The 10278-nt window shown below is 40.0% G+C and overlaps 1 protein-coding gene across 1 annotated transcript; it reads right to left on the reverse strand.

Annotated features, from left to right (window-relative positions):
• Positions 1-55: 55 nt before the first annotated feature.
• Positions 56-9421, reverse strand: nit2 (nitrilase family, member 2). Its single transcript, XM_086162151.1, has 10 exons — positions 9159-9421; positions 6555-6673; positions 4114-4234; positions 3345-3433; positions 3148-3241; positions 2346-2420; positions 2148-2226; positions 1391-1489; positions 701-756; positions 56-465 (listed from the first exon to the last, which is right to left on the reverse strand). Exons 1-10 carry the CDS (start codon positions 9184-9186, stop codon positions 365-367), a joined length of 861 nt encoding a protein of 286 aa, XP_086018277.1. The 5' UTR covers positions 9187-9421; the 3' UTR covers positions 56-364.
• Positions 9422-10278: the final 857 nt, after the last annotated feature.

Consider the following 10278-nt stretch of genomic DNA (forward strand, 5'->3'; position numbering starts at 1 on the left):
TGAAACTAACCCTGGTTTATTTCAATTTGTGCAATGTTTTTCCAAATGGACAGAGGGGGATGCTATTTTTTTATTTACAACGCAAATCAATCACATCTTTATAATTGAAAAAAAGACAAACAGGAAATATGAACATTACAAGAAAGGTTAAATGCTAAAATCATTTAGGACAGAAGTAAAAATGTCAAAGGTGGATGTAGAAGTCTTTTGACATCTAAAAAAAAGGAATCACAGCATTATTTGTCTTCATAACAAGGTGTTTTTACACCCCAAACAAGTTTGCATCTGTCAATTAGTGACCAGTCTTATTTGCCATTCCAGAAAAGTTCAGAAACACAGATTTGCTAGGGTGTGTCTCTGGTGTTTAGCCCGACTCTTCCTCCAGTGATGTCACTGCGTAAAGGTCATCACGACGCTGAACAGTTATTGGGAGCTGCTGTCGGATGTCCGCTAAAAACTGCAGATCTGGAACAGGAGGTATATTTCAGTGCCATCCAGAGGGTGGACACATCAAATAAAACACCAGTTTTATAAGGCGGTAAAATACCATTTGACTGAGGAGAATTATTTTTAATTTTCAAGTTATCATTTCCTATTCTTTCATATGCTAAAGGCTTTATACATGAATGAAGTTGCTGAAGCAGAAATCAGCCAACTGTTTGTGTTTCTGTAATCCAGACTGCAGAGACGTATGACTCACCAATATCAGCGTAAAGAACAGCCTCCTCTGCTCCCGCCTTTGAGATAACTTCTCCCCTGGAGGAGCATAACAGATGATTTGGTTATCCATTACTGAAAACAAAGCCAAAGGATCATTCTGGGATTTTAATGCCTCAGCCGGTGATTTCCCTGCACAGGCGGACTTCATGGTTTACGGTCGTAAATTCATCCAAAATCTCATGAATGTGGTGTTGCAGGAACGGCTTTAAGACACATCTTGGAATATTCACATAAACGGTCAAAAATCGACTTCAGTTTGACGCAGGTTTTTCGACTGAAAGCCCACTCTGGTCATTCAAATGCAGCTTGCTGGCAGAAAAACACAGTCACAATGTCATACTTGTGTGACATAGTATTGTTTTGGGCTGAGTTCACTTTCCTACAGTTGGACTCAACACTATTGCCATATTTTCTTTATTTTAGATCAGTCACTTTCAACCCACATATATTTGAGAATAAATCAAGGTTTGAGAAATGACAGAATAGTTGCTGGGATCAAACAGCATTGGTTAAGGTGATGGCACGATTTACTCCCAGTACTATAGGCAATGTCATTTATGTAACACACACAAAAACACAATTCACGGTGTTATATGAGACTGAGCATTTAGAGGACTTTTTTTAATTCCCTCTGGTCTAACAATACTATGAGATGGTTCCTGGTTATTACCATGGGTTGACGACAGTACTATGACCCCAGGCCACATAAGACGCAGTCTCATCTCTTGCAGGTGATGCTGTAGCCACGTACACTTGGTTATCAACTGCCCTGTGAAGGACGGCAAGAGAGGAATGAAGCCTAGGAGTCATGTCATTAAGTCATAAATATCTTATTACCGGTAGGTTCAAATGTCAGGTAAAGCCCCTCTTGATTATAAAAACATAACATTTGTGATAAAGTGTTTAACAATGCCTCTTTGGGGAAAGACTGATGGAATGAAAGCAGTTGAGGTAAAAAGAACATTAGCGAAAAGGAGCAATTAGGACCCTCAAAAATACATTATGCACCCTTCGCCGTAACAGACAATCAAAATAGCAAATTATCATGGGGACAAAAATATAGCTCAAAATATGTGCAAATAGTTAAACTTAAACAAAAATGTGATTTTAAGTTAAAAATTATCATAATATTCTATAGCTTATGGTATTATACTGTAAAGCCACTGCAAAGACATTTATGAGTTTTCCAATCCTTGCCTTCTCGGTTTCCATGGAGCCACAGGACTTTATGTTTGAGTAAGGATGTGCCAAGAGTTAATAATAAAAAAGCGACAGTTAAAAAACAAGAAATGGGCTGGGGGCCAAAAGGATTTAGGATAGTCTATCAAAATCTCTTTTAGTATTCAATGGATATACAGTTTAAGGCCAGGATCCATTTCCTGCTCTTAATTTTATCAAACGGGTGTGTGTGTGTGTTGTTGCTTGACCTGGCCCTCTGCAGGAGCTCCCAGTGCGCTGGACCAGTGGTCATGTTAAAGGCGCCAGGATACACCAGCAGCTGACAACCTGAGGACAATACAGGACACACGTACGCTGATCCTCTTCTAATGATTTCCACACACATATTCAAACACATCATCATTATTATTATTATTATTGTTATTATTATTATTGCGGCCACCGACCTTTCCGACTATAGAGCTGTGCGAGTTCTGCAAACCTCATGTCGTAGCAAATCCCAACACCGACTTTGCAGAATGCTGCAGGAGAGGCATCATAGTGAAACATGTATATAATTTAAATAATTCATAATGATAAAAAAAATACAATTCTGATGTTTTATTCTGTTTTTTTTTGTTTTTTTTTTCTTCTTGGCTTCTTTTTAATGTTTTTAAAGTTGGTCCTAACTCCGTATCTTGTAAACCACTTGTATACACAAAAAAAAAAAAAAAAACAGATAAGCCAGATGAGACTATGACAGAAAACATCTGCAAAGCTTCTCCAGTTCTGGAAGAAATTTAGGTAAAAAGAGGGGACCAAGGTGAGACTGCTGGAAGAAAGTCTTCAAACTAGTAGCAAATAAAAACAGCTAAGTATCTCAGCAGAGAACACTGTTAAGTGATTTCCTTGGCTTCCACCCTGACAGTTAGTCACTGAATGCTTAGGATTTTCAATAAATGCATACTGCAAATCCCTTTCCTTTCTGTTGTTACTTCTGCGCACCTGAAAATGAAGGAATATACAGAAAATTGTCTCGGACTCCTGAGTAGCTAAAAATCAAAATGTGAACGTTTACAATTCAAAAACCCAGCGATTGCTTCTTTTTGGAGTGTGGTGATCTACATTGCATACATTAAACATGCGCCCTATCTAAATAGCGCCATTCTTGACTGTGTATTGGTATCAAAAAGCACTTTTAAAAAATCCTGATTGTTAGTGCAGGTCAAGCTGCAGGGACCAAAGCGAGTGACTGGAGAGTAACCTTACGGGTTTCAAATATCGACAAACGGTTGCCTGAGCTGAGAGTCTCAGACTCCTGGAAGCGAATCTTCCCTGGAACATCGATGTCAAATAGGTGAATCTGGTGAGGGACGGAGAGAAATAATGTTGGCGAGGACCCAATGTCATTTATTTTCACTTAAAGGGTAATGAATGTGGTTGACAAGTGGTTGATGCACACATACTTTCCTGTGTTTGAGAATGAGTTCTCCATCAGGTCCAAACACGGCACAGGTGTTAAACAACTTTCCATTATCTTCTTCAGGGATTGAACCTGGTGAGCAGACACACAATTATATAATCCAACAATTCCAAGTTACTTTACATCGCTTCTTTCACTGGAGTCATATTGCTTTAAATCCTATTATACAATACCGAGATTCTGCCTTTTAAAAAGGTCTGATTTACACATTCTGATATCTTCAGTTATGGCAATTAATATCAGCAAATATCAACAAAAAATCATCCAATAAACTGACAATTTTGAAGTTAGCTGTAACAATAATTTTTTTTGGAGCTTCTTTGGTTCCATTTATGCAAATTATACAATAAATTGAGACTGCTTTGATTCACAACTTGTGGACACATTTGTGGGTTTGGTAAGAAATAACCAGAAATCAACTAGAAAATATCTAAACCGTGAACAAAGCAAATGCTATCGGACGATACTCGCTAGAGATTATCTTTGACCTTGTATACAGAATGTGAAGGATACGATTTGTGATGCTTTGCCTGGTATGGTTATCTGACATTGTGAACGTAAAAATGAAGTTAAACCTTATATTGGTGACAATCTAAACTTGTTTACATATTTTTTTATCTGACATATGATCCTCCACTCAATACACACACATTTCTTTGTTTATCTATTCAGTAAATAAAGCTAAAAAAGCCTGTATAAAATGAAGCTATAATGCACTTTGCAGGTGTCTCTGTCTTCAGATGCCTCCCTACCTCCGACAAGATACACCTTGTTCTCCTTGGCTGCCTCTGACAACAGCTGGGATGTTTCACCTGGGATCTTCTCGGCATACGCACCAAAGAAGTTGCTTCCGTACGGAGAATTGAAGCATTCCTGTTACGATGACACAACCATCTGTTTTACGGGGGGAGATGAGTTGCGACTTGAATCTTTTGAGTCACACACTTAGTGCCTGACAGACTTGGACGCCGACTCTGTTTTGTTGCCATGATTCAGCGATGGTTCTGTGTGCAACTACATTTAAAGTACATCAGGGGGTCTGAAACAAAACGCTACCACCCCCTGTCTGTAGCTGTAGCTGGTCCCAGGTAGAAGTACCTCCACCACCTCAGATGTGAATGAATGAGCTTAACAAATAAGCTACAATTAGCAATTTTATGTGTGTGGTATTTTTAAAATAGTGTTAAAGTGCATCCATAGATAAGTACTGGTGTTGAAGGGTGGACCAATGAGGGTAATTACATGTGACATCATGTTTCACAAAATTACCTGCCAAGACTTTTCCACCACCATTATGAAAACAGTGCCACTGTGAAGGTGGGTTAACTTTCACAATTTGATCTATTTGATCCAAAAAAAAACTCCAAAATAGTGGGATAGGCTAAGAGTGACAAAAGATTAATGCTTTTTTCTTTCCATTCAAGTTAAAGAACCCGGAGGTCTGTCCAAACTTTTTGCTCAATGGAGAGACAAAGCATAATCTGACTTTTATGGCTATATAGTCCACTGTGCACCTTTCAAAGAAAGGATTAGTGCTCTACCACCTAAGTAGTATCCAGTTTTCTTAATATGTTTATATGACAAAAATGTTTAAACATCACCCTCTTAAAATGGATTTATTGGCATGCAACACAACAATTATAAGGGCACTTCAAACCCCTGATAAGAAACCAGCACATTGTCATAATTGCTCGATAATCTCAGAATATTCCTGGACTGCCTGCACTGACTGTTTACCTGCCATTGCAACATTGCAAGTTCAATTTTCACTACATCCTCTCGTAACTGCTCATTATTGTGCTTATCTATTTATTGTTTTACATCCTTACAAAACCACCAATGTCTCTTCTATGTTTCTAACACCTTGTTATATGATCTGGCACTCACTGCAGACAGCAAAGGAGGAAATTCATCGTACAGAGGAATATGTTTCCTTGTGATCCTTGAACTCCTACTGGACAAATATGCTGTGTGGGGAAAATGTGGCAAAATATGCAGAATTATGTTTTATGTCCAAGTCCTTGGACACTTTTTTTATTCAGTGCTGATTCTGCCTTATTTGTGTTCTTCAATGCAGAGAACCAGCAGCCAGTCTGCCTTGCGTTCTTGTTCCACCTTTGTTTTGTCTGTTTCATAAGCAGAACGGAATAGGGAAAAGAGCTTTCAGCTTTTCTGCCCCTTCAACATGGAATATGCTACGGGCTAATTTAAAACTCTCTGAGGTTATTCCACTTGAGAGATTTCTGCTCTATCCTTAGGGGCAGACAGCGTGAGATCTTTGAACAGTGCCTGTGTTTTTAAATTATTAAACTGTTGTTCTATTATTGAGTTACAGCCACTGCAGAGTTCACAGTAAATGTTGTGTTCTTAAATTGTACGGTCATTTCTGTAAACATTTTCTCTGGACATGTGCTGCTGACCTCTTGGCCAGGTCACCCTTGTGAAAGAGATCCTGATCTCAATGTTTTTTGCTTTTTTATTTGGTGAAATAAAGGTTAATGTTTAAAACGCTCCCCTCTACTCCAGAATTTGTCAATGGTAGGAAATCAGCCAATCACAAGATGAGGTACAGCAAAAAGAAGGGAACTCCATTCCATCATATTTTAGGAGAAAAGGACACATACTGGATGCTTTGAACTTAATTAAATAAAATCTTGTTCTGTGCTTGTTTTTGTCAGCATTACGCTTAAGTCCAATGATTATTGCTCTTATCACGTTAACACAATTCACTGTCATCTGTCACCAGATCTGATTTGTTTCTTGTGGTTTTGTGTTTCATATAACCAACTTTGGTCAGTCTTTTATTTTTGCATTTTAATATTCTTACCATGATTTTACATCTAGTTACATCAAAAGTGTAGTTTCAATATCTGGCCAGAACAGCAAATGTTATTCCAAACATATAGCGAGGTTTTAAATGACAGTCGTGCTGTATTCTCAGCTTTTACAAGCTTTAGTTTACAGGTAATTTGTATTCGATGATGCACTGCTCTGTCTCTATTTCTTTTCTTGTATGACACGGTTACATTGGGCTGGGTACTGCGGATGAAAAAAAAGCCTCTTAGCTAGCTGGCACATTTACAGGAATGTTTATTATTGTGCATTGTCCCTGTGAAGTAACAGAAAAATAAAATAAATCAAAGCAACTCAACCACCAGCTTCAGCCTCCCTTCATCTTCCCTCAGCAGCTCACCGGCAGGAGAACGAGCTTGCTGCCGTGTCCTGAAGCCTCTTTGACCAGCTTCCGGGTTCTGCTCAGGTTGTCTGCCTTGACACTTGACACCTGCAGCTGGATAACAGCCAGGCGGAACTCTTGATGGGGAGAGAGAGGGACAGTTACCGTGTGTTTGGTTTTTTTTAATGTTACAACTGCATTACTGCAGTCTTTTTTTCTCTTTCAGCTGCTCCCTTCAGGGGTCACCACTACACATGAGCTTCCTCCATTTAACCTTTTTCTCTGTATACGCTTCTCTCACACTAACTTCATGTACTTTTTCCCCATATCAATAAATCTTCTCTCTGCTCTTCTTCCTGTTCTCCTGCCTGGCAGTTCCAACATCAGCATCCTTCTACAAATATAGTCACTATCCCTCTTCTGTGCATGTCCCGACCAGCTGACTTTTAACGCCAAAACATCTAACATGTGTCGTCCCTCTGACGGACTCATTCCCGATCCTATCCATCCTCATCCCACCAAAGAGAAACTCCACCTCTGCTTATGGTCTTTTCCTCAGTGTCGCTGTCTTTTACTCTGTTATCACTCTTTACACCTGACACTTTTCTCCACCCACTCCAACCTGCTTGAACATGTTTCTTCACCTCTTTTCCACACTTTCCATTGCTCTGGACTGTTGATCCAAAGAACTTAAAATCCTCATCAATCTTAATCTCCACTCCCATTACCCTGAGGGTTCCAATTGGGTCACTTTCATTCACACACACACACACACACACACATATCCTGTCTTGCTGTGTCTAACCTTCATTGCTCTTCCTTTGAAAACATACCTCCACCTCTCGAGACTCCACCTGCTCTTTGCATAGATCACAATGTCCTCCGCAAACATTATGGTCAGTTGAAATTCCTGTTTTACCTCATCTGTCAGTCTGTTGATCACTACTGCAAACAAAAAGGGGTTCAGAGCTGATCCGTGATGTAGTCCCACCTCAACCTTGAACTTCTGTCACACCTACAGCACATCTCACCACTGTCTCACAGCTTGCAGAGATGTCCTGCACCGGTCTAACGTTCTTCTCTGCCACTCCAGACCTCCTCATACAATACCATAATTTCTCTCTCCTGTTGAGTGCTTTTTTCCAGATCTACAAAAGATATCTGTTCCCTCTCTATCCTTCATTGGCCAAACCGGCTGCAGATCCTTCCAATCTCTATCTCTGTTTTGCCAACCAGTATGAATAATTCTCTCCCTCTTTACTGTCCAGCCTTGCGTACATATCATTGTTCATCCTTTGCTTCACCATTGCCACTTCTACCTTCACCTTGTGATACATTTCCCTGTCTGCTCTCTTCAGGTACCACAGTGTCCCACTTCTTCTCTGCTAACTTCTTTCTCTAAATATATTCCTGCACTTCCTCATTCCAACACCAAGTCTCCTCATCTACTTTCCTTCCAGACAACACACCAAGTATTTTCTTAGCTGTCTTCCTGATCACATTAGTTGTAGTAGTCGAATCATATGGAAGTGCTCCCTGACCACCCAGAGCATTTCTCAACTCAACTCCTCCCTTTGCAGCTTCCACCACTTTGTCCTCTGCTCTGCCTTTGTCCTCTTCATCTTCTTTGTAATCAGATTCATCTTACAAACCACCATCCTATGCTGACTACACTCTCACCTACCACTACTTTGCAGTCACTAATCTCTTTCAGATGACATTGTCTATACTAGATGTAGTCCACCTGTGTGCTCCTACCTCTGCTCTTAGAAGCTACCCTATGTTCCCTCCTCATCAGGAAGAAAGGGATTCATTAAAGCCATTTCCATCCTGTTTGCAAGGTCTATTACCATCAGTCCCTCTGTGTTCCTATCCTGGATACCAAACTTACCCCACTTCTTCATCGCCTCTATTGCCTGCATCAACATATCCATTGACATCTGCTTCACCTCTGGGGACATTCTGCATCATGTCATCTAACTGACTCCAGAATTTTCCCGTCTCCTGTAACTCACATCTTTCCTGTGGGGCATGGCCACTAACAACACTGAGCATCACACCTTCAACTTGTAGCTTCAGACTCATCCGTTTATCAGACACTGTACACCTCCAGAACATTCCCAACAGATTCCTCCTTCAAGACAACTTCTGCTCCATTTCTCTACCTGTCAATACCGTGACAGTACAACTTACAACCTGCTCCTAAACTTCCAGCATTACCACTTTTCCACCTGGCCTCCTGGACGCACAGTATATCTACTTTCCTTCTCTGTATCATGCCAACCAACCTCCTCGCTAATCCTGTCATAGTTCTTCGTTGCATATCGACACCGATGGCGGTCGTTATTTACCCGAGCCTCGATTTCACAAGTCGATTCGCATATTTAGTTTTAAGACGGATGTCCTTCCTTTATCCATTATCCAGGGTTAGTGACTGATTCAAAAATACACTAGCAGGTGCCCCCCTGAGGCTGCATTAGCTGTATTACTGTACGACTAGTAGAAATTACACAGCCAGTATAAATACGCTCCGTGGTTACGTACATATAATTAGGTTAATTACTAGGCTAATTAGGTTATTTTGTAGAATAAAGACGAAACAGTTGAGAACTTTGTACCTACTGGACATTGCTTTGGTTAAAGTTGACATGGACAACTGTGAGTTGAGAAGATTGTTTGATTCCGGTTGCCTATTTTCAAAATAAATACTGACAGTTTGAGTTGATAGTGCTAACCGGGTTCTGTGTCTCTAAAATACTGTCAATATAAACTTTTGATAAAATTAAATTGAATCCATTTGTAATTGAAGTGTAAGTCACTGGTGTAAGTTTTGAATCTAAGTAAAAAAAACGATTTTTTTTTTTTATTTTATATGAAATTGTGACGGGAAGTTACGTCATCGGGGTGGATGTTTGGCAGCCTATCCAGTTCCAGCGTGAAATAACGGCTCTCATGATTGGTCAGATTTTTTTCTTATGTTAAAACGACAGTGAAAAGGCTTCATTTCCAGATGTATGAATTTGGGTAGTATTATTTTCTGTTAAAGAAAGCTCATTATGAAAGGGAAAAGACAGTATATACAAACAGTAGAACAGGGTGTAACCTCAAAATAGCACCTAGGATTATTTTAAGATGCAATCAAAGTCAAATTTCGGGGGATAGAGTGACTTGATACAACACATGAATATCAATTAAATACAAATTCAACACACTTGGAGAATATGCTGCCTGTATGCTGTTGACATGGTTTGTATTTTATAGTTTCAGTTTCTTGATCTCTGATTTGGAGCTGCCATTGCTCCAGGTCAGGAACTGTTCTTTTGACTGGTTGTGAGGCTGTGGAGAGCTTTTAAACATCTATCAAATGGAAGCAGTTCAAACAGATGATGGTAGGGATGTATGGGGACTTTGCAGATAATGATCACTTTCCGAAAGCATCTGGTGTTATAGATCTTCTCCTGCATGAGGGGTTGAGTCCTGACTATCTTTTGTGGACTGGACAGAACACACTGAAATGCAATCTTGTCTGCTGCGGAGCAGCTGACATACCATGTTGAGATGCAGTATGTTAGGATGCTCTAAATGTAGCAGCAGTAGAAAGTGACCAGTATCTCTTTTGGCTGTCCAACCTTCTTTAGTGTCCTCAGCCTTTTCACCCGTGCAGTGGTGTGTTTAGCTTGGGTGAGGTCCTCAGAGATGTGTGTTCCTTGAAGCCTCATGCTGGACACCCTGTCCCCTCTCT

Source organism: Fistularia commersonii, chromosome 16 (assembly GCF_037954325.1).
Source record: "Fistularia commersonii isolate RoL2024-O1a breed Wild chromosome 16, RoL_Fcom_v1.0, whole genome shotgun sequence".
Classification (NCBI taxonomy): Eukaryota; Metazoa; Chordata; class Actinopteri; order Syngnathiformes; family Fistulariidae; genus Fistularia; species Fistularia commersonii.

Excerpts from the sequence above, each read along its gene's own strand:
- nit2 (XM_086162151.1), bottom strand. The coding sequence starts at position 9,186 with ATGTCAACTTTAACCAAAGCAATGTCCA. Across the intron at positions 2,227-2,345 it reads ACAGCTCTATAGTCGGAAAG|GTTGTCAGCTGCTGGTGTAT; the intron begins GTCGGTGGCCGC and ends TATTGTCCTCAG. Across the intron at positions 1,490-2,147 it reads GAGCTCCTGCAGAGGGCCAG|GGCAGTTGATAACCAAGTGT; the intron begins GTCAAGCAACAA and ends CGTCCTTCACAG.